This window comes from Condylura cristata, unplaced genomic scaffold (assembly GCF_000260355.1).
Source record: "Condylura cristata isolate star-nosed mole 26May11 unplaced genomic scaffold, ConCri1.0 scaffold00026, whole genome shotgun sequence".
In the NCBI taxonomy this organism is placed as follows: Eukaryota; Metazoa; Chordata; class Mammalia; order Eulipotyphla; family Talpidae; genus Condylura; species Condylura cristata.
Genome location: NW_004567127.1, coordinates 16,299,316 through 16,324,778, shown reverse-complemented (window position 1 = coordinate 16,324,778; position 25,463 = coordinate 16,299,316). Strand labels below are relative to the sequence as shown.

Below are 25,463 nucleotides of genomic sequence, written 5' to 3'. Positions count from 1 at the left end.
GCAGTCAGTAATCCTGCTCCTTGTCAAAACATTTTCTGTTCATCTGTGAATGTTGACTGGTGAGTCTTAAAAGGTTTCAAAGAAAACCTCTACAGCCATATTCTGCTCCCTATTAGCATAGCACGATTTGAGGAAGTTCATTAAAAATCATTCTCACCTTCTTACAACCCACACCTTGTTTTATTACAATAAAGTGGCTATCAATTGGACTATTGACCTTCTATGTATGCAAATCATTGTATGTTTTCCTTCATTTTAAAATCAGCTTTTGCTTCCAAATGAAGATTTATTTTGCCAAATGATCTGTCTGAAGATGCACCATAAATCACAAAAAGCATAGTCTGCAAATATATCTTCAAGTTCAAGCAGCAATGATCTGCTACTTATAATCCTGAAGACAATAAACATTTTTATCCAATCAACCAGAGTCTAAAGACATTCATAGAATGGAAAGCCTTTGAAATATACAGGCTTTTGGATATCAAATTACCTTTGAAACCCCCCACCCAGAAGTATCTCTAACAAAATCCATTTGAAATACTGCTTCAATATTCTAAAAAATCAATAATTTAAACCACAGGTTGAACATTTTTACTGCTTCCACTGCAGACTGTCATTTTTCGAAATGAAAATGCTAATGATACCGAAGGGGAAAGCGTTAAGCAGAAGAGATGCATGAATGAAACCTTGGATTGGCTAGACTTGCTGGTTTGATCTCTTTCTCCCTCACTCATCTGTGACAAAATGTCTTTTAAAATCAACAACTTTCATTTCACTGTTTCTAAAAAATGCACTTCTCTGTTGTACATTATAACCTTCTCTATAGGAACTTAAGGAATGTGCTGTAGCAAGACATTTATAGTAAATATGAATACAGAATGTAATACCAAGTAGGCTATATTATTTCAGCATAATCTATAATATTGGGACACCTTTAAATTATTGCACAGAACACTGGGGAGAGGATATTCCTGGAGAACGACTGGATTTTATATTCATACCACTGTACTAAAACAGAAGCAGTGAAGGATGCCACAAAAAGCCAGAGCCCAGAGTTTATTACAGAAGAAAGTTTTTCATTGCCTTTGAAATTATTTGCAGCATTTGAAGATTTAAGCAATGAAGGTGTAAGTTAAGGATCAACACCTGTCCTGTAGGAAACCTGAATTTGAATCTGAGGTACCTAATTTAAAACCTTGCTGGCAAACTTGAGGAACAGTAGTTACTTTAGTCCAAGAATTGGCAAATGTAATTCATGGGATGTAAAGTATCCTACTGGAACAAGAGTCAGGGAAATAAAGTCAACAATAACAGTGACTAGTCAAATTATGATCCCATGAGCTGTGGTATTTAGGGAATTGAGAAAACTTGCCCTACAAAGTAACATAGCTAAAAGAGGCCTATCGTAAATCTATTAATATTCTCATTTCTTTCCTAAAAAAACTTACACTAACTAAAATTCAACCTGCTGCTAAAATATAGCAAAACATTATTGATCAATTTCTATGAATCATATTTCTTGATAAGTCACATTTTATTTCCATCTGGAAGAAATAAAAATTCATAAAATGAAATAGAAGAGATAGATCAGTCTTTGCTGAGTGTCTGCTGTGTTAATGATACAGGATGTGACTGCAGGGGACATAAAGAACAGGGACTAATCATCCTTAAGCCTCAGTTTATCCCACGCAGAGGGAATTATAGGATCTAACATAGTGAACTGCTACTAGTAAAAGAGAAAATTAAATTATGAAGTTTTCAGAATTCTAGATATATAATAAGCACACAAGAAATACCTAATGCTAATTTCTCAGAAGAAGATAGATCCTGGTAATTAAATAACTCTTTAGAAACATTATAAATGTCTTATTAATTATTTAGTATGGTAGAAAAGAAAAATGCTGACTAATGGTTGGGGCCCCCTCATTTTAGAAGGCTAATATTGTATTTTTGGAAAATTGCAGTTCCGTTACAATTTTTGCATTCTCACAATTCTAGAACTCTAATGGTTTATGCAAATATAACTGTAAGGGATGAAAAAGCTTCTTAATCCAGAGGTGGATTAAGTTCCCAACAGAAATTTATGGGGAGGGCTCTCAGATGGGCTCAAAATGCATAAGCACGTTCTACTTTCAAGGGAACCTGCAAGGCACCTCAGATAGGCTGACTTGTACATAGTGAGTCCACATATACCTCAATGGTCCATAGCGCAGTAACAAGATGTGAGTCTGATAATTTCTATAAGAATATAAAGGGGGGCCCTCCCTGGTGGCGCAGCGGGTTAAAGCACTGCACTGAGAAACTAAAGCCGCTTCTGCATGAGTTCGATTCCCGCCTGCCCCGGAGGTGACCACATGGCGTGGCAGACCTCTCCTGACCCGCCCGCTGCTCCCCTCAGCAGTGTACTTCATCGATCTGCCTGTTCTGCTTCCCGCTCCGTCTCTGGTGAATCCTCTCACCCTCCGCATCTCTGGCCTGTACCCCAGTTCTGTATGAATAAATAAATAAATCTTAAAAAAAAAAAGAATATAAAGGGAACGATTATATTTTTAAAAGATGTATTTATTTATGCCAACAGAACTGAGGTACAGACAGAGGCACAAGTGTGGTGAGAGGATTCACCAGAGAGAATGGAGAGCAGAACAGGCAGATCAGTGAAGTACACTGCTGAGGGGAGCAGTGGGCAGGTCAGAAAGTTCTGCCATACCATGTGGATCACCTCCAGGGCAGGCATCGAACTCATGCTGAAGTGGCTTTAGCTTCTTGGTATGTGCTTTAACCCACTGTGCCAACAGGGAGGCCCCAGAAAAACTATTTTTAACATGTTAGGTTTTCTCTTAGTATGGCTTCTTTTTGTGAAAGGTAAGGTTGAAATTAAAACTAAGAAGTAGGCCAAGATGATAGAGGGATTTGCATGACATGTTAAAAAGTATGCACTTTCTTCTGCAGGTACACAAGAGAAAGACAAATGCAAATATATACTAGGGAGATAAGTTTAGTTGAAAATAGGTATGTTGATATCTCTTAGGAGAGACCATGGAAGTCCTTGAAGAGCTTCATATAATGTTTAAGCGAGGACTTGAACAATGTATGTCAGTGTCAGTGTGGGGATAGAAGACACTGAGTTGAATGTTGTTCTGGATGCTGTAACTCATTCTTTGTGTGTGTGTGTGTTCTCAATCTTGTTTATTTTATTTTATATATATACATATATATACTTACATATATATATGTATATGCTTATATATAAAACATCATTTTTCATTGTGCACATTTTTTCACCACAGTTGTAATCCTGGTGGACTTCCCACCACCACTTCACCCATATGCCATCACCATACTCCCATGTGCTCTTCCTGCCCCAACTTTGATTCTCTTCCCCTCTTGTTCCCCATAGAATATCAGATTTATAGTTGTTTATTGATTTTGGCTTTTACTTTACTACAATTGATTTTTATATTTTTGTAACTAAATCTGTGGTAATAGGCAAAGTTCCATTTGAGAAAGAAGAGCTAAAGACTGGCAAGGGAAAGAGTGGGGAAGATAGGATTTGTTTCTAGATATATGTGGAATTATAGTTATAAATTTCTACTTTTCTTTGAGTTCTCTTGTCCCCTCATTAAGAGTTTTTTAAAAAAAAATGTAACTATGGACTTAAATAGATGAATGATTCCATCCAGACTTTTTATTTACATCTGGAGTCAAACTTTCAATAATTTCCCCTTCTAAACTACATCAACATTATTTGACCCATTACCAATTGTATTAATTGATTAGATTACTATCACACCAGCATTTGACTCTGTGAAGATTGTAAGACAGTTTGTTAACAATTTGTCATGACATCTCTATTGAGTAGGAGGATGACACACATCGTTATCATTATTATTATGACTTTCTCTTACAGCTGGTACCAGGATAAAATGATTTACAGATAAACATAGCAGTATGCAAGTTATTTATACCAAGTAATTAATCATATTGATTTAACATCCTGTTCTGTTACTTAACTTTTCCCCTTTAGATGTTAGGTTGAGATCTAATTTTAGAATAATTAAACTGAGTTCAAACTTTAGATCTCTACATTAGTAACTAGATCTCATCTCAAAAATTATTAACATTTTCAATTCAATTTTAATAACCACAGTCTCTCTATTAGAGTGACCTTTTCCTTCCAAATGTTTGAAGTAATTATAGTTAGAGAATAAAAGTATTCATTGACAATTTTCTTTTGATTTTGAAAAATCCTACTTCAGTCTCTGGCATAGAATACAAAACCATGTTGGTCGCCTTTAATATTTACTACCTTTGTGAATGGAACAACTATTAACAAAAGCCAAGTTATAGACCTAGAATACTTTGTGCCTCTGCCTCCTCATCTCCAGGTCATTAAATCAGCAACCAAGATTTCTAGTCGACTCTTCTGTCTATATTTTCAATAGGTTCACTTGTCTCTATCTACACCTTGGGCCAACACCCTTTTTTTATTAGTACAAAGACCTATACATTCCACAAAGGTTGGGGTTGCCATGTTATTCTCCACTCTTACCTCTAATGCCCAAGCACAGTACTTGGAGAGAAAGCAGCTTGTTACATAACACTTGTAGAATGAACCTTTTGCCAGTCTTTCATGCTTATTTATTTATTTTTGAACACTGTCTTTACTATTGTCAGATAAACCTTTCTAAAATGTAAAAGGGTATTGGCCCAAGATGTAGATAGAGACAAGTGAACCTATTGAAAATATAGACAGAAGAGTCGGCTAGAAATCTTGGTTGCTGATTTAATGACCTGGAGATGAGGAGGCAGAGGAGGCACAAAGTATTCTAGGTCTATAACTTCCTACTTTGCTGAAAGTCCATTCATTATTCTTTAAGATAAAATCTAAACTCTTCCCAACAGACAAAGTCCTCTTTTATCTGGCTCAGTGTAGTTCTCACTGCATAGTTCTGCTGGGGAAGCTAACCTCATACTGAACTCTCTCCCTCTGCCTGACTTTGCACATGTTCTTCATAACAACATGTTCCCTGTTCTTCCAACAGGCGCTATCAGGACTCCTTGAAGCTATATTTTCCCAATGATATCCTTTGTGTCTGGCTCAGTCATGGACCTCCTTTGTATTTCTGTAGTTCCCTATTTTTGCTTTTTTAATAGCAGGTTTTACAAAGCTTGTGCATTGGTGACTGGTACATTACACCATTGAATATTAGGTCCTCTGAGGGGAAGAGTTTTGTCACAGTTTTATAATACACAATACATAAAAATGAACATAGAATTATAGACTAAAAAGTACTATATAAATACATCATTGAGTCCAAATACATGGTTTGAGAGCAATTTATCACCATCTAATTGAACTTTAGGAAAGCTGATTCCTTTCATCTATAAGTGGAGTTCTTAGACTAAAGCTAGATTAAGGAAAATCTTTTTCACTTTCATCCTCTGTACTTTTGGACATAGAATGAAAAAAACTGCCAAGGAAGGGAGCAGAGAACATGGAAGAACATCTGATTCTTGACTCCTAGAGTAATATTCTTTATCCTTGCTATCTAGAGTTACTAAATATTTCTCTTTAGACTTCTAATTCAATATGGTTTGCTCAAAAATTCACTTGGAGCATTTATTCAATTTTTCAAACTATAAAAAGTGTCAAACACTAAGAGATAACTTTTTAGATATATGCTATCCCATAATACTCTCTCCCTAAGGCCTCCAATAAATTGGCTGCTTTTCTTGGTTTGGGTCTATCTCTCCTCCCTGAGCTCTGTTTTTATGCTTGCTCTATGTCATACCTCTAGTAGAACTGAGACTGCTCTCCTGATAACCATGCTTTCTAGAACAAGAGAGATGAATCAAAAATGCCACCTACTTTAAACTGCTAATTTTATCAATTAATTGTGAATATTAAAGCAATTACTAGGCCTCTGTATTTTTACTATTCAATTACACAATTTCACACTCATTATGATGGTCATGATAAAAAAAAAAGATGAAAACAATGCTGTCGATTATGTGAAACTATTCAAGACCTCATGCATTGCTGGTGGGGATGCATCAACTTTGGAGCACAGGCCAGCTATTCATCAGAAACAAAGCACAGAGTTACATAACATCCAGCAAATGCTACTCCTGGATGTATTCACAAGAGAAATTAAAATATACATCCTTCCCTCCCTCCAATTTATATATAAATGCTCAAGAAAACACTAAAATATGCAAAAATAGTGGCCAAAACTCAAATATTCACAAGCCTATGTATAAATAAGTGTTTTTCTCACCACCAAAATGAATGAATTCATCCATTGTGGATGATCTATGAAAAAAAATTGTGTCAAATGAGGTAAAAAAGTAACCAGACATAAAAGATCAAATACTGTATGATTCCATTTACACAAAATATCCCAAATAGGCAAATTATTAAGATAAAGTATTTGTCAATACTATTCAGGGCTTGCAGAATGGGAAGCATTAACTGATAGGTATGGGATTTCTTTTTCTTTTTTTTTAAGGTTTATTTATTTATGCATACAGAACTGGGGTACAGGCCAGAGGTGCAGGGGTGGTGAGAAAATTAGCAGAGGCAGAGTGGAGAGCAGAGTAGGCAGACCAACAAAATACACTCTGAGGGGAGCGGCGGACAAGGAGAGGTCTGTTGTGCCAAGTGGATCACCTCCGGGGCTGGGGATCAAATCTGCACTGAAAGGGCTATTGCTAGCTTGCAGTGCTCAGTCCTAAACCATTATGTCACCAGGGAGGGTCCTGGGATTTCTTTTTCAAAGTGATGGAAAATTTATGAAATTAATTACTGGTGATGACAGGTCCTGTGACTTGTAGTGCCATGGGGATTTGGTTATAATGGGTATTCAGCACTGGGAATATACTAAAAATCATAGAAACACATATTTTATAAGAGTGAAGTTTATATATTTATTATAAAAGAAACTAAGTGAATTCTGCATGAGGTTTATGGGTAAGGTTGGTATATATTGTTAATATTTACTATGATTTTTTCTAAACTGCAGGGGTAAAAATTTTTCAAGGAATTAAAAAATAACATAAAATACATAAAACACATAAACACACCTATTATATATGTAGATATGTAAAGGTCAAAGTAGAGTATTGAAAGAAGTTCTCTATAGGTGACTACATGACCTCATGATATATGAAACTCTTATTCTTATGACAGCTTTACATTAATAAAAATAATTATATTTTGACTAATAGAAATACTCTGAAATTTATATATTAACATACAGGGGACATCTTTCTGAAAGATTGTGTTTTACAAAAATTAAATTATAGTGTTAGATTTAACTGACTTCTTTTATGTAAACATTTATCATTTACACTAAACTTTTTATATTATCTCTGGAAATATATAACAAAAAACCTGAATAGACCAAAATATAGAATGGAAGGAGTTGAAGCAATGACTTCTATCTGAATTTTCTCCCTCAGGAGACAGATCTTTAGATAAGCAATTTGAATGTTTTGCCTTGTATGCTTTGTTAAATTCACTTTTCTGCTATCTTGCATAATTTCTTTATAAAATCTGCCACGACTTCATAACCTAAGACTACAAATGGAATGGATAAGAATTTATTTACTAACGAAATGAAGAATATTGTAATTTTGTCTTACTTATCTGTGACAATATTTCAAAGAATTGTTTTAAAACAGATTGAAAATACCTGGTGCCAAATAGTAAATATGAAATATATAGTAGTGTTTCAATAGTAAATATGTTCATTTACTATGCATATATCTTCAAGGTTAATGCTGTTGCAAAAACATTTTAAAACAAGCATAATATACATTTCCCTCTTTCAATTTGACACCATATAACTTTACACTATCCATGGAAAACAGTGGGAACAAACACATAATGTTCCCACAAAAATTTAATTAACTGTAACTTAACTAAAGCCTTATATTTTTGAAATCTAACATTGAAATTCTTAAAAATGTTCTTGTTTTGTAACACAGAAGTGTAAATCTAAGATTCACTGAATACTTGTGGTCTTTTGTTTCAAATGCAACTTCATGTTCTGCTTGAAATCTTATTTATAAATTCTCAAAAAAATATTGGGAACTTAGACAGCACATGGTAATAGAAGTTAGCATTTTGTATTTTGGTCTTCTATAAAGGGCAATGTCTGTGCATCTAATATCATTTATAAAGATTCTGTGTTCTTCAACAACTAGTTTGATTGATATACAGGATGAATTTTCAAGTTTGTATTTCAGAAGTAATTTTTTAAAATGAAAAATTTCCTCAGTTCTAAAGAACAAAAACAAAACAAATTTTGAGGTCTTCTAATTTTATAGACACTCAAATTTTGCCTGTAGTTCATCAATCACTACTCCAATCCACGTGTAAATCAAATAATTTGATCAAGCATGGAAACATTCTGAAATCATTATTTTACAAAATTTTAAATGATGCAATTGCATGATAAAACTATAAAAATGATAAAACAAATTCTCTTGTTATAAATATATATATTTTTAATTGAGATAATATTGGTATATAATATTCATTTCTTTCAAGTAGTATCCAAACTTATATCTGTATCATGTCTAATTTGTATGGGTCAGGGTGATGCATAAGTCAAAACTTAATTAAACATTCAAAGTTCTTATTTCAAATCTCTTCTATGCAATCATATGTGTTGTTTTCTCATATTTTCATGAAAGAGCCATTTTTCTTTTGGGTGCATGGGATTATCATAGTTTTTTCTTTTTTTTTTTTGCACTTGAACACCAAATAACATATGTTAAAAGGAGGAACTGTAAAAACACAATGCGTATATTAATATAATGTGCTGTAGTGTATCTGAGCTCTTGCACGGAAAACAAGCAGCATATTGTACATGTTGAAGCACATTTTAAGTCTTCTTTTCCTCACGTATTTTAAGCTTCAGATGTATTTCTCAAATGTTCACTGCAGAATAGCTGTAGAACTGAAACAAAACCTTCAGTATAAAAATGACAACCCTTTTGTTTCCACTAAATCCTTATTCTGTCACCCACTGGCAGTGAGCTTTCCAGTCATGTTCTCTGCCAGTCCTTACCAGTTTGCCAATTACACAAGCTGCTTCCCAGACATCAGACACAAATTCCACAAGACTGCTGTGCAAGCGTACCCTAATTAACCATCAGCTTAATTAGACAATTTACTGTGTAATTAGCAGGCAATTAGTCAACACCTCTCAGATCTTATTGACTGCTGTGACAGCCTTTCCCTCTCTCCACATTCCGATACACAGCGGCGACCATGTTTCCAGCATCCTCAACCGGGTGCAACATGGTTCTAGATGGAGAAGTGGGTGATATTATATAACAAAGGGAAAAATCGATATGAAGCCTGTCCAGTTATTGAACTGTTTATAAACTTGTCTTTTATTTAATACCAGAAGGCCAATATTAAAGATACTTTAAGTGCCTGCTTCACAAATGAATACAAAGACAACTCCTTAGTTTGTTTTAATGGAAAACAATTGAAGATGAGGTTCTAGGAATTATGGGCCATGATTGGCTATGCCTACAGTAATTCAGGTAGACTTTCTGATTTATTTGAAGAAACCTAGTTGATCAGATCCTGTGAATGTTAGTAGCAGTTCTAGACACAAACCCTATATGTCCTGATGGAAGGTGTTTTAGGATTGGTAATCATTTTCTAGTTTTCTTCCAACTAACCATGAAAAACTTCAGAAACTAAAAATCCCAACTTGACATTTTATAATTCACATTAACACTTATTAATTTTACATGGAAAAAACATTGTAAAACATTTTTCTCTAAGTCCATGTGTATGTACATAAAATATAACTCTCTTTGCAGTGCTATTTCTGACCCTGATAAAAACACTTTCCACTTTCTAGGAATTTTATGATTGGTAACTAAAGTCTGCAACAGAGGTAAGAATAAATTTTTTGTTTTGTTTATTTTTGAAAACATTAAAGAAGTTGTATTTTATTGAATGACTTAAAACTCACCCATTTTTCTGTTAATGGAAAGGAACAGAAATGAAGAGTGTATGATCATTCCTCCATAGTGCAACTGAATTTTCATCTACATTTTCTGACATATGATAAAAATAATTTATATACTACAAAAGGTTTGTTCCTATCTTACTTATACTTTTCTAGTGGTAACAATTTACTCTTCTTTTTTTTTAACATAAGGACAGATTCTAGGCATGGAAAACAATTAGAGCAGAGTCATGTTTGAGATGAAGTTGAGTCTTGCAGAAACCGAGAGAAGGCCACTGTTACTCTAACTTGGCTGGACAATGGAAGATAGAATGAGATGAGGTCTGAGAGACAGGCAGAAGCTCCATGATAATGTGATCAGTATAGAAAGTGGGGATCTTTCTACAGAGGCTATGGGAAACCATCCCAATAGTTTAAGCAAAAAAGTTGCATGAGGCCCTGCCCTGATGGCACAGTGGGTTAAAGCACAGCACTAGGAAGCTAAAGCCACTTCCGCATGAGTTCGATCCCCGCCTGCCCCGGAGGTGACCACATGGCGTGGCAGACCTCTCCTGACCCGCCCGCTGCTCCCCTCAGCAGTGTACTTCGTCGATCTGCCTGTTCTGCTCCCCACTGTCTCTGGTGAATCCTCTCATTATACCTGTACCTCTGGCCTGCACCCCAGTACTGTGTGCACGAATAAATAAATCTTAAAAAAAAAAAAATTTGGAGCATGAAGCGAGGAGCAGGAAGAGGGCACTTGGCTGATTTGTGGAAGATGGAATGAGGGAGTCAGGAACAGGAACAGGGAGGCTCTGCTAGGAGACTGCTGTGTAGTGCCCAGTAAGCATCATAGGATTAGGCATGGGTGCAGAAAAAGGCACATACATGCCAAGGGCAAAATTCTAGTTATCTTTAGTTTCTAATAAATTAATACATAATTATTAACATTTGAGGTTGACAAACAGATTATGATAACAATAATTACAATGTACTAATATGGAGTACTGCAACATATTCTTCTAAAAAATTGAGCTGTGTATCACTAGAAAACTGTTTCAGAAAGCATTTATTATGGTTTTAAATTACTTGGTATTATTTATATATTTATTTAAATAAAATTAATATGTCTTCAATGAATAAGATTGAAAAGATGCTTTTTGGTCCTTTTCCTTGTAGAATATTTTATTTCTTGTCCTGCATTTTTTTTTATATTGTTGTTGACTTTTGGACAATATATGATTTCTCTCTTTAGGTGTATATTAATAAGCATAGGTCTCCCATCACCAAAGCAATCTATTTTATAAATGAGCATGCTGAAGTTAGAAAAGTTAAGTAATTTATTGACAGTCACATATTTAGGAAAGACATGACCCTCCATATTTTCCATGATTGCTTACTTAAGATCCAAATGCTGGTTCTTAAAAATGCTTAGCATTCTCTGCCCTCCCTGGTGGCGCAGCGGGTTAAAGCACAGCACTGAGAATCTAAAGCCGCTTCTGCATGAGTTCGATTCCCGCCTGCCCCGGAGGTGACCACATGGTGTGGCAGACCTCTCCTGACCCGCCTGCTGCTCCCCTCAGCAGTGTACTTCGTTGATCTGTCTGTTCTGCTCCCCACTCTGTCTCTGGTGAAGCCTCTCGCCACCCCTGAGCCTCTGGCCTGTACCCCAGTTCTGTATGCACAAATAAATAAATCTTTAAAAAAAAAAATGCTTAGCATTCTCATAACCACGGATGTTCTTGTACTATACCTTCTGTTTAGAAGAATGACACAGCTCAAATTTGAAGTCATTTTTGTCTTAAAACAAACTGGGGAAAATACTGAATGTTACTAAGTAACATTTTTACTCTAAGAACAGCTCATTTACTCCAGGAAACCCTAGTGACTTGCATATTCAAGTCCTCTGTTTCTTTATATATACTTCCTGAACTAAAGTTTACACACACATAAACACTGTGTATGTAATACAAAAATTTCTTTTCTCTATAAAGACATACATGTATAGGACACTGATATGCATGCATGCATATTACTATGTAAAATGCATATATGTAGGACATTAGAAAAAGCTCTCATGATTCACCTGATCTAGGCCATATACCTAAAAGTGCCACTGTGCTTTGAAAAAAATTTTAGTAAATTGTAATTTTAATTGAGAGTGAATTAGACAGAAAAGGAATGATGAATTGTTCCAAACATATGGGATATTTTGGGGAAACATGCAAATGATTAAGCAGAGCAGAGCAGGATGAAGAGAGTTTAATTCAAGTGAAAGAAACAGATGGGGAAGTTGGGTAAGTAAAGGTAACACATATGAAAAGGCAGTTTGGAGAATATGTCTCTAAAATATCAGTCACTAAGTGCATCCAATGCCACCTTATTTCAGAAGCAGTAGTAATCATATGTGATTACTACAAGTCATGTAGGAGGAAAAAATCATTAAAAGAATTGCAATTTTAGAATTGGTAAGTCGTGCAACAAAGTGCTTATGTCTTTAACTTGATAGTGAGATAATCATTGGGTTCCTATTTACAGGTTTTAAACAAAGGATAAAAAGTATTTCTATACAGAAATTACTAGAATCTTCATAAACTCTATGAAGAATATACAAAGGCAAAGAGAGTAATATGAAATTTAAGTCATTTTAATTTCAAAGACTATCATTCAAACATAGCCAGAATGTGGATATATTTAATTAGTTCAATTTAAAATCTGCTAAAGAATTAAGTGAACAGGATACGGGTAAAATCTGTTTCTCAACAGCAGGACTGTACTTAAAGGAAATTTCCATTAGCCATAATTGTAAGAATTTTCCATTAACCTTGACACCGGTTGATTTTTTTTTTTTTAAGAACCAAATAAGAGGTATTTTCCATTACAAGTTAGGTTCTTTTACCAGCTAACCCAGATCAAAACTGCACACATCAATTTGTATTATTAAAAATTCTATTTGAATCTCACCTTGTCACTCTACCAAAATGATTAACTAATTAACAAGTGTGAAATCACAGTCTGAAACGGAAAAGAGGTGAAGACGTAATTATATTGGAAAATTGATTGACCTGCTTCATAGTCAACTAGTCCAAATTGTGAAATAAAAGGTAAAAAAGATTGGGAGTAATTTAAATAACTTTAATAATGTACTTGGTTAAAAAAATATTACTTTAGCTACAATTACAGTATTTATACTTCAAGTGCACTGACCTGTGATTGGAGACATCATAATCTGTATCATTTATTGGACAAGCTATTTCTACATACATGGCTTGGCTGAAAATGTGATTAGTTCAAAATTTTGGAGTAAGTACAATATATTTTTTTAAGATACGATTTTGCAAGATTTAGCTTTAACATGAATGTGTATACACACATGCAAACATACATACATGCATGTTCATTTGTTGAAGAGATGGAAATATTCACATGAGTTTGTTAAATATTCCTGAAAATGAACATTAGGTTAAAATCTTCCATAGGGATGCTATCTGTGATCAGCAACTTTTAAATGAACCCATCCTATAATATAATTTAGAGATAAGTTTATAAATATGATAAATCCAAACAAAAAAGAACTAACCAAGGAAAAGCAAATAATTACTAAAGGAAATCACCTATGGTTTCAGAATGGTAAAAATATACTTGATGATAAGGTCATATTAGATTTGTTTAAATAATTAGAATTTCTTTGTTAATACATAAGTACACAACAGGACGATAATATGATAATACTACACAATAAATAGACATTAATAATGTATGCCAAATTGAAGCTAGAATAATAGCAATGAAAATAATGCAACTGACTGTTGCTTATTTATTACTTCATATACTTTCATGAAGGGACAATGCAGAAACTCATAATTAATTTAATCTTTAAAAAATCAGATATTTATTTCTAAAAGGGTCTTAAGCTATGAGTTGCAAGTGTAAAGTGTGATTTTGTCTCTATTCTAATCCAAAGAGAACTACTCAGGCTATAAAACGTGATTATACAACATATTTGTGAAAATTTTCTTAACAACTCAAAGTCACATTTTTAGCATTTAGAGTTCTGAAAATGTTATTCCATTGTGGTTGATAGGTATTAGAAATTTGTGGCAACTTCCACTTGATTAAGTTAATATGGATAGAAACAAGTTTCTTAAAATCCACATGGGAGAACAGACAACCTACATGTAAAAAGTCTGCAAACCTTATTATGGGAAACAAAAGAGAACTATTTAGAAAAGGGAAAAAAAAAAAAGACCTTGTGGATAGAACATGAGAGTTGTCTCCAAGTAACTGAAGAGCTGTCTTGTGGAATTGTGGTTCAAATTAAAATGCTAAAAATTATTCATTCATCTAACAAGTATGTATTGCATCCTTCCTATCTGCCAGACATTGTTATTGGCACTGGGCATATAGTAGTGAGCAAGACAGATAATATTCCTTTTCTTTTAGTGATTATTTTAGATGGTCAAAACAGAAACTAAGTAAGTAAACAAATAATGATCGAGAACATGGTAATTTCACATGATGATAAGTGCAGTGAAAAAAAAAATCCAACTAGTGATAAGTGGCAGAGAGACTGGGTACTGAATGACTCACTAAGACTTCTCTCAGGAAGCAATCTTTAATGTGAGAACTGAATGAGAAGCATGAGCAGTGGAAAGACCCAAGAGCACCTTATTTGAGGCAGAGGAGACACTAACAAAATGGGAAGGACTTATCATGATGGAGGAACAGGAAAGGGCCACTGTGGCTGGAGCAAAAGGGTATAAAAAGGAGAGTGACTTTTGAAGACAATGGGCTTTTAATTTTCAGATAACATTGATTTACAACACTGAACATGATTAAGAATATAGGATTATACCCCAACCAAAATGTTTTAATAGAAATTCTCTCTCATATTCTATATCCTCCCCCTTCTCTCTTCCATTCTTTCCCCTCCGTGCATATGCCCTCCACTTTACGCCCCTCCTTCCTCTCTTTCAGTAATTGAATATAGAACCAAAATACAAATAAAATCATAGGTATGGCTCTGTTTTACGTGAAGCCGGGGGTGGAAGGCTTTTTGTATACGTGGCTCACCAGAGCTTCAGGTCTCTGTTAAACAGATGGAGTCAAACTGCCTTCATTTTTGACATAAAGTAATGAAGTCCAGAGAGGATAAATTAGGAAACAACATGATATAGAGGAAAAACTTAGATTTTTATTTAAATAGGCATTGATTCAAACCCAGGTTTGGTGGATGAAAGCCTATGGCTGGGAGGAGGCAGGTCTATGCTCATGGATGTTGTTTGGCTTGTGAATTGCACCAATTAGGGAAAACTATATTGTGTAACTTTTAAATTTCTGCCTCATGATGTCCCCACTTGCATTTTTTTTTTTTTAAGATTTATTTGTACATACAGAACTGGGGTACAGGCCAGAGGCTCACGGGTGGCGAGACAGAGACAGAGTGGGGAGCAGAACAGGCAGATCGATGAAGTACACTGCTGAGAGGAGCAGCGGGCGGGTCAGGAGAGGTCTGCCATGCCATGTGGTCACCTCCGGGGCAGGCAGGAATCGAATTCATGTGAAAGTGGCTTTTTAGATTCTCAGTGCTGTGCTTTAGCCCGCTGCGCCACCAGGGAGGGCCCTTTTTTTTTTTTTTCTCCACTTGCATTTTTTTTAAGGAAACTGTCATCATATGATCAAGTCCAAAGCAGTCTCCTTGAAGATGAGACCCCATGGAGATCCAGGCCTCATCACTAAAGCACCCAGTCATGTAAAAGAAGACATCAAGGACCAGACAATGACTGAGAATCCTGTCAACCAACTGCAAAGTCACAAGTGAAAGCAACTAACACAACATGGAACAAAGAAACATACTCAGCTAGGCTTTGCCAGACTGCCAAATGATAGGATCAAGAGCAGATTACTTGTTGTTTTAAGTCACTAAGTTGTGGGATTGTTTGATATGCAGCAATAGATAAAGATACCAAATGTTTGCTAGCATAAAAATTAATCTAAAATGCAGAATGAGTTTTGAGACTCAGAGGCAGGCAGAGGCCTCTTGAAAATGACAAGTAGGCTGTTAGTAAAGGCTGGAAGAAGGGTGAACAAACTGTTAGTGGACGCTTGAAATGCAGTGTGAAAAAGTTATTGAAGAGTGGGAAAAGAGTGTCCTGTACTGTGTAGTGACACAACAATTGGCAAGAATATCGCTGGTGATAATTCTAAAGACAGAAAATGTACATAATGCATTTGTAGATGAAACTAAAAAAAAACTCTAGCAGAATGCTGAAAGTGTCAGTTGAGCGTTTCTACCCAAGTATAATAAGACAAAAAAGACTGCAAGATAAAAAGGAACTAAATAAGGATACATTTAATTTGAGCAAACTCAGAGCAAAACACATAGGTCTAGGCCTTAATGACTTAGAAAATAGACATATTCATCATATTTTGACTTTCCTAGAAGGAAAAAGATTTTCAAAATAATGACCTTAGGGCAAGGATCATATCACTAGTGCTGCTCTATGATACCATGTGAAGAATTCAGCAAGATATAAAGCATATCCTAGCAGCTTCCCTCAGGTAGACAACCACAATTCTAGAACTCTTAAAGTTTTTGACACAGCAGCAACACAGACAGAAAGTGGAGAGATGTCCATCTCAAAGATATGGTTGAGGTTTTGGGCCAGGAGTCCTACCTCATAGATTCAAAGAAACATGTGAGAGGAATATAAACTGTGAGGAATATAAATTAGCACCATTTGCAAAAATGGCTGTAGTTATCCCTTTATGCTTTCTGCAAATTCCTTTGTGATCTGACTTTGCCCTTCTTCATATTAACTAGCAGATGATATAGACCTTCTTGCATATAGCATGCAATACTTTACCTAGTAACTTGCTTTGACTAAGGGTATGGAGAAATGACAATGTGTGACTTTTGAGTCTATCTCTACAGACCTTGTGGTTTCTACTCTTCCCCTCTTGAAACAGCTAGTCTGCGAATAAGACACCATGTCATGAAGAGACAGCGAGAACTAACTTGGTCATTTCAGCAAATGGCAGCGACTCCACCAGAGGACCCACACAAATGAACGGGGTCATCTTGCCAATCCCTGAGCAGCCTTCCAACTGAGTCCAAGTACATGAATAAGCCCAAAAGATATCAGCTGAATATGATATTCCAGGTAAAATATCTTTACCCTACGTGGCACTGCACCTCCATAATTGATTAATTTTTCTTCTAGGGTATTTGAAAAAAATACTTTTAAAATCAACATTTCCCTTATGTTAATAGGTTAGAATATTTTTTCTATGATCTACAAGGGCAAACTATAAAACATGAATAGAACTTCAGGTGGCTGATTTGGGGGGTCAATAAAAGAAAAGATTCTAAAATAAATCTTTCGTAAGTACAGTAGACTACATTGCCTTAAAGATCTAGCATATTCCTTGCCCATGAACACACTTAAGAACAGGTGACATCTTGTAGGACTAGTGACACATGATCTTGATTGTTTTCATTTCCTTTACTAATACTGCACAGTACTTATTCTGTTTTCTCAAATGTTCTTTCCATTTTAAACACATATCTCACAAACTCAGTCTTAAAACATAATTCATACATTTAAAAATTCCACTGACATTTTTAGGTGTACTATAGAAAGAAATATAGGAATGAAAATTTTAAATTTGGTCATTTCTTCTTTGGTTGAGATCAACATTCAGAAGACTCAATTTTTTGTATTTGTTAACTATCTCTTCACATGGATTTTTAAAAAGAAAACGCAATATTGACAAACATCTATTAATTTTTATTAATTTTTATCCTAGATATATATGAATCATTTATCAAATTTTTCATATATACTAAATATAACACTTTGCATTTCATGAAAACAACTACATTTGATATTCTGATTACAAAGCAATAGATTTCTAAATATTTCTCAAATTTTGGTTTCAATATTTTCTAGTAGTCATAAAATCAAAATGTATGAATTTAATAAATTTTCTTACTAAAACTCAACACATATGTGCTCCCATTTTCTATCTATCTCTATCTATCTATCTATCTATCTATCTATCTATCTATCTATCTATCTATCTATCTATCTATCTATCTATATCTATACATATATATCTTGGAAATGAAGTGAGCTTTTGCTTAGGTTTGAACTTGATTTAGAATAGTAACAGACACTGGATTTATTTGCCCAGTGATAAAGACATACATAACTTGCAGCAAGATAGTGTATGTTTGCAGAATGTTAGATGTAGTTACCTAAGAGTAAAAAAATATATAATGAAATCAGTTAAAAATGTTTCATCTATTTCTATTAGTATCATATGAATACAGGTCAGGAGTATTAGTTTATGTGAAGTTTAAGCAATTTTAAACATTACCAGTTAAATAGAGCATTTATCTGTTTTTTCATCAGAGTTCACTTTTAATTAAGTTTGACTGATTTTCTGCCCATCTCTTTATAATATGACTTGAACTCAATATATATATTTATAACCTATAATCATTTTAAATATGTTTATGATCATATTTTAAATATCATGTTTATAAAATATAAACAGAATATCAAGGGAAAAAATCTAGTTATATTGGAGCATACCAGAGAAGATTGATTTGGGAAGGAAAAATATAGTTAATAAAAGCTATCTTTGATGTTATTTAACACAAATGCAAACACAGGTTTTTTATATTTGACATTAAAAATCTGATCATTTGCTTCCCCAAAGAAAGTGCCTACAGCTTTTATACAGACTGCACAGTAAAGAATAATAATATTTCTGTTTACTGAGATATCAACTGGCATTTCACTGTAAGTCAATGGTCTATCGTTGCTACAGCGTATTAGACCTCAATCTGGCATCTACAAATGTCAAGAGTATAAAAAATATATATAGAATGAAAATCAAAAGCATGTTCCAAACTCCCAAAAAAAAAATAAAAAAAGGGAAACAAAGTTCACCTAAACATATTTGCTGCAGAATTCAGTGCAATATTCAGCTGTCAATCTAGGAAAACGAGGCAGCCGCACTGTCAGTAGGACAGGATAATAAAATCTCCAGCAGATGTTCAGGCAGGGCTCTAATTTTTACTGAACTCCCTTGGTAAGCATTTAATTTCTTTATCATATGCAGGCATGGCAAATTGTACTTCATCAAAACTGTAATGTTGAAGTATTAATATTTTACATAATAACAAAACTCCATAGATAGCCTTTGTCATATTGAGCATCCATATTTCAAATGTCAAGATTCTGCATTTTTAATACATTTTAGTAGATTCTTCAGTTGATGTAATAAAATTAATCTAAATTGATGTGCTATGATGTCACACAATAGCATAGTACATATATTTTAATAGATATCCTTCATGAAAGAATGTGAGGGAAAATATGTTTATACTACTGAGTTGTATCACTACATTTCACCATTAAGAAGTCAGAGAAATTCTAAGAAAAATATATGTTCATATCAAGTTTAATCACTAGTTAGAAACAAAGTGAAAAAAAAAAGTAGGCCTCTACTTTCGAAAATTATGTATGGAAAACAAAATAATCATTTTAAAAATGGCATTAGATATGCCTGTGGTTACAGCATTTTTTCATCAATATAATCTGTACAAATGCTTATGAAACAGTTCTGCACAAATATTTTGTTGTGCTTACCACAAAAATAAGTAAAATTGTTTCCTAAAGTACCCCATCATTAAATTTTGTGTGCCAAATTTAATTTGTATGTTTTTGTAATTGTCCTTTTGAGCCAGTATCACAGACTTCAGAATTGATAGATTAAATTCAAACTGGATGTTTAGAAGGAAGTGAGCTTCCACCTCTTTTTCTGCTGGTCATCTAATAAAGGCATCTGCTCCCATGTTACTGACAGAGAGAGCATCACAAATCAATGTATGTCACCAACAGAGTAAGGACACATGTCTGATTAATCAGAATTCAATTTTTGCAAGCAAAGAAAGCAGCCAATTCAAAGCAAAAAATTTTCCCCCCTAAAGTTTTTCACTTAGACCTGATTAGTCACCTATTTCTGTTTATAAATAAAATTTTTAAATAGCACAGCAAATGTATTTACTAAATTCTGTCAGAATAAACATTTGTTTAGTTTCCAACTAATTCCTAAAGGACTAATAAAAACAAAAACAAATATACCATCAATATTTGGGGTACTTGTAAACTACTGATAATTGATACTCTAAAGCTGATTTCAGTATGTTCTGTTAGTTTGTTCAGTATGTTCTGTTAGTTTGTTCAGTATGTTTCATAGTTTGTTTGACCAAATACTTTTTAAATATTCAACCAATTTACTTGAAAAAGGAACACACCCTCATATATTTTAATAAAAAGCAGCACCTTTTTTTAATGCACTGTGTTTCTAACTTTAGGATTCTCTGTATTTTCTTGACCACACTTATGCATCTTTAAAAGCTGTCAGAATAAGACAACCTCAATGTTTTACTCACAATAATACCAGTTATTGATCCTGGTAAAAGGAGAAAGATAGAGAAAATATGCTTAATGGGACATGTTTGTTCTCTATTAATTTCTTTGCCTAAGGATAAGGCTTATTTTATATTGTGATGCTCTCTTCTTAGTCCCTCCTTTCACAACTCATCTATATTAATTATTACTAACTAGCAGTTTATACTAAATACATTGGTAGCATTTAAATTTTTATAAAGGGTCTAACACATTCTGCTGTCCTTTTCTACTGTAAAACCACATAAAGTTGTAACACTCTATCATACATCCTACTTTGAAATCATGTATTTATGTGTTCTGTGTACTTTGTAAATCAATTTTAGTTGGTGGTTTATCTCCTAAATAGGCACACTGACAGTGTGAATACAGTCATAACATTAAATTCAACACAGTATATGCATTTTGGGACATTTTTCTATATTTAAAAATAATAGTAAGATAATGCTCTGCCTTTATCATCAGTGACAATGAATTACATTGAAGGAGCCTGACTTGAATTAGATCTCAGATTTAAGTGTAAAAGTAATTCATGCTTTCAAAGACTTTGAGTTAAGTCATAAGTCCTAAATCCATACACCCAGAAATCGCAAAACAAGAACGCCAAACTTGGAATTCATGAGTTTGTAATGTCTAAATGAAACAATCACTTATGTAAGTTATCATTTCCATGCATCCTAGACAAAAAAAAAAGAAAGAAAAAAGAAAAAGAAAAATATGCTCCCTCCTTCCATTTCCACGCCACAAAGCAAATGGAAGCAAAGACTAATGTTAATCTTAGGTATAGTCTTGTTACCCACTGGTTTATAAATAACTACATCTTGATTAGAAGACTTTTTCCATAATTTGTACTCCTTCACTTAAAATGCATAACAGTTCTTTCAATGTGACTTCAGAAATATCTTCTTACCTTATCAAGAGAAAAAGTTTTGGTCAGGGCAAAACCCCATCCAGCTTCAAAAGCTCTTCGAATCATTGATGTACTGGTAGCTGGAGTCGCACTAGCAAGACCAAAAGGATTCATGAACTTCAATCCAGCCATTTCCACACTAATGTCCACCAGATCAATAGGCGTGTAAAAGAGAGGTAGTTCTGGTTTGGCAGAAACTGAAGCTCCATACTGAGACTGAAATAAAAACGAATAATCAATAATTGCTTGTGTATCATATCTGCTTTTCCATGCTATCATTTGCTAAAAACACTTCAACGCAGCATTTGAATTAATATGGATTCTATCAGTCTGTTTACAATGATAAAAACTGACAAAATATCAGTTAATGTAAATACTATTATCTTTTCACATGTAAAAGTCTAATAGAAAGCACACACGTTAAATCAATTAAACAAAAATCTCTATTTAAAGCATCTTGGGATTCAAATATCTCCCTCACACCATTAACCAGATTTTTTTGTACTTAATTTGTGAAAATGTCTTTTAGTGTTCAGAGATATTAGTAAACAGCAATTGAGAAAACTTAATTTCAATCTCTACCAATCTCACTACTGTGTGTGTGAAATTTTAGGCAAGCACCTAACATTTCTATCTTTTCTTCCCTACCATTTTCAGTATAGCAGCAGGAATGCTGGTAGTTTAATTTCCTACCTCTCAGGGATATTGAAAAATGCAGGAGAGATCATAAGCCACAGGGAGAAAACTCATTTGGAAAATGAACAATGTACTTATGTGCATAGAGGGAGTTTGTTTATTTCAGATCAAACTGGTGTTTCAAACTTTGTCAATTGGCCTTCATTTTAAATAATTTTACCTTGCAATATCTGAAGGATTTATGAAAACACTTATGCTAAGTGTATGGTACACTCAGCATAGTAGGTGTTTTCTAAATAGTGTCTCTTTTTCAGCAGGGGAAGTAATTAAAAACCTCATCACGGCTTTTATTTGTAATGTCTCTGTCTTTCTGTGTCTCCTTCTCTCTCTTCCCCCATTTTCTATTTATCTCTAAAAGACAAATAATACTGGTAAGTATGAAAAGGATGAATTTTCTCAGCCAAAGCGGTTACTGATTGCACAGGGCAAGTTAATTCCAAAGTAAGAACTCCTTTCTCTTGTGAATCATGACTCATTGAAAGTTATTTGAACAGAACTTTAATTTTATAGGCATGTGTCTTGTGTAGATAAAGATTGCCATGACTTACATAAAAATTATTTCTGGCCCTCTGCCATTAATAATGCAAAGTTCACATAATATGTGAAAAGGCATCAAACTTGTCAATGGAAAGAGTCTCTGTAAAATGGTGCTGGTAGCATCAGACTTCATCTGCTTCTGCCAGGAAGGCTCTGGGTTTCCAGGTAGTTACTGAATACTGGTCAGTACTTTTGTAAACAGAATTTCTCCTGCTCTCATTTCGGATGCAGTACTACTAACAGGATGATTAGCAGAGACAAAAGCTATAATGAATAATATAAGGAAATGAAGAGTAATTTGAGGCAATTTAATTTGAGGTGTGTGTGTATGCGTGCATGCTTGTGCTTTCAGGGATGAGTGAGAGAAAAACATCTTCGATGTGATTTTCTTAGCACTATACACTCATAATTTGAATTGAACCAAGCTTTTGGCTAGACTTTAAAAAAAAAAATCAATACCAGGGGCTGCTTAATACTAAGAAACATGTAGGGGTACATTCCATATCTAAGAAAACCAGGAAACTCGAGGCAATGGTGTATCTGATGCTTAAACTTCATTCTCTTTATTAGGTGAATGAATGATATTGCAGGTATACTATTTATAAGACTTTGCACCATAGTAGCTAATCCTATCAATCTTACAGATGGATTTTACTTTGTTAATAATTATAGCATATACAGCATTAGGCAAGAATCGAAGGAGGGCTGTGTGTGTGTGTATGTGCATGTTGGGATATGTGTGTCTGTGTCTGTAGTTTGACTGAATTTCTTATTTTATATACTTTAAAATAAATAAAGCATTGCACTGAAATTCTTGAAGAAGTTTTCTAGTTTAATCTTCTCAAGGTTTTCCTTAAACTTCAAAACAAAACAAATCAAACAAGACAAAGTAAAAGGTAAATAACAAACACAATCTCTTTCAAATGAGAAGCATAGCTTCTTATAAAACATATACTTTCCATTATTGATAAAAAATGTACTGACGTATATATTCATTGGATACAACCTTAAATTTTTACTTGAAATAGGCAGATTTTGCCTATTTCAACCTCAAATTATATCCACACTTTAATATATGCCATTTTTCTGGAAGTTAAAAAGCTTGTTTTCCTCTGCATCTTTATTCAGAGAAACTGAAACACCACGAATTTTAGTTTTCACTATAAACTAATTTCTTTGCAATCCCAATAGCAGACTTCCAGGAAACTTCAAGAACTTTGGATGTGGATGTTTTGCCGTTGATTCAACAACTTCCTTATAATATGCCATTATAGTCCCTCCATCGGATACACTATCCAGTGATTTTTTTTTAACATTTCAGACAATATTATTTTTTCAGTCATACAATGAAATAGATATTAGTAAATGACAAGTAAAAGAAGTCCCTAAGATTTTGAATGATGAGGATTAACTCCTAATGAAACTATTGCACAAGGCGTTGTTACACTGGCATCAGAAATGATATAAAAGAAGGCTTTCCAGTACTTAGTGACAAAATAGAAGGTTAATAATAAGTAAATGTAAAAATGAAAAGATTTTAAGAAAATATATACTTGTATATATTTTATTTTATGTATTTTTCTCCATAGATGAATAAGGGTAAACATTCATGTTAGTTAGAGTTCCCTCTTAGAATTGGGATTTCAGATGACATTTGATTTTTCAAGTTTTGCTTGTTGTTTTATATTTTCAACAATGAAAAAATTCCGTATATGAAACAACCATAATTAAAGGAGGTATATTAAATCAATTTCTTAAAAGGAGCAACGCAAATGTACTAAAGATCATACTATTCTTTAGCTTCCTCCGCAGTATATTGTACCAACTCAGTATTTCAAGTAGATTTACTATTACATATGAAAGTTAAAATATCTAGAATTAAAACAGTGAGACAATCTATTATAAAATTTTACTTTAAGAGACAAAACAAAGGTAAAATGAGGATTATATGAGTACTTGTTAAGCAGTTAGTAGCAAAGTGACAGCAGTAAGTATATGTATCTTTCTTGGCTAATATTCTTCCTGCCTCTTAAAATATGGCTCAAAAGTAAAATGTTTCCTAATTTTCTCCTCAAAAATTTCTCAGTGCTTCCGTGCCATGCAAATTCCACACTGTTGTTCTCTACTAACTGACCTGCAGTGCCATCCTTCCTCCCTTCTAGTGATAAATGACTTTCGGCTACTCCTTAGCATGGAAAATAGCACTTGAAAATAACTGGATATATGTTTCAGAATTAGCACATTTAAACTTCTACATAGCTTTGGAAAACTAAGTTCAGATTTCTTTGCCCGGTGTTTGTTTATTAATTTTATAATGTAACAACCATGTACTAGATACAATTCCTAACATTTACACAGAATGATTTTCATTCTGTTATTTGTTCAGCAAACATGCATTTAGAATTTGGGGATATAAAAAAAAAAAAACATACAAGATCCCTGGAGCTCAAAGAAAAAAATTAAATAAAGCTACCATTCAACCAACCAAACTGAAACTTTAAATTACTGCTACATGTTTCCATCAATTGTATTATGAATTTCCAATGGTGTAAAACATAAGACTTTCTTCATACATCAAAGTACTAATAACCTAGAAAAATTCAACACATTTATAAAAGTATATTCTTCCTTAATATCCTTCCTATACCAACCTGACTCTCTGCTATTTTACAGTTCAATTGTAACAGTACATCACAACTGAATACACTGTAGACCAAGACATGTTTTGTTATAGAAATAGAAGAGGACAGGAGTTATCATAGTGGGCTACACATATTGATTCTCTTTCCAAACAGAATGTAAGTTCTTTGAGTATAATAACCATATTGTAGTCAAATTAGTATCTTCATTAGAGTTAGA

The 25,463-nt window shown here is 33.8% G+C and overlaps 1 protein-coding gene across 1 annotated transcript in view; it reads right to left on the bottom strand.

Annotated features, from left to right (window-relative positions):
- DPYD (dihydropyrimidine dehydrogenase) overlaps positions 1 to 25,463 on the bottom strand; it is a 728,688-nt gene that overhangs the window by 347,149 nt on the left and 356,076 nt on the right. The window contains exon 13 of the mRNA XM_004689753.2: positions 21,372 to 21,587. Within this exon, the coding sequence (XP_004689810.2) occupies positions 21,372 to 21,587 (216 nt within the window). The remainder of the gene's footprint in view (positions 1 to 21,371; positions 21,588 to 25,463) is intronic.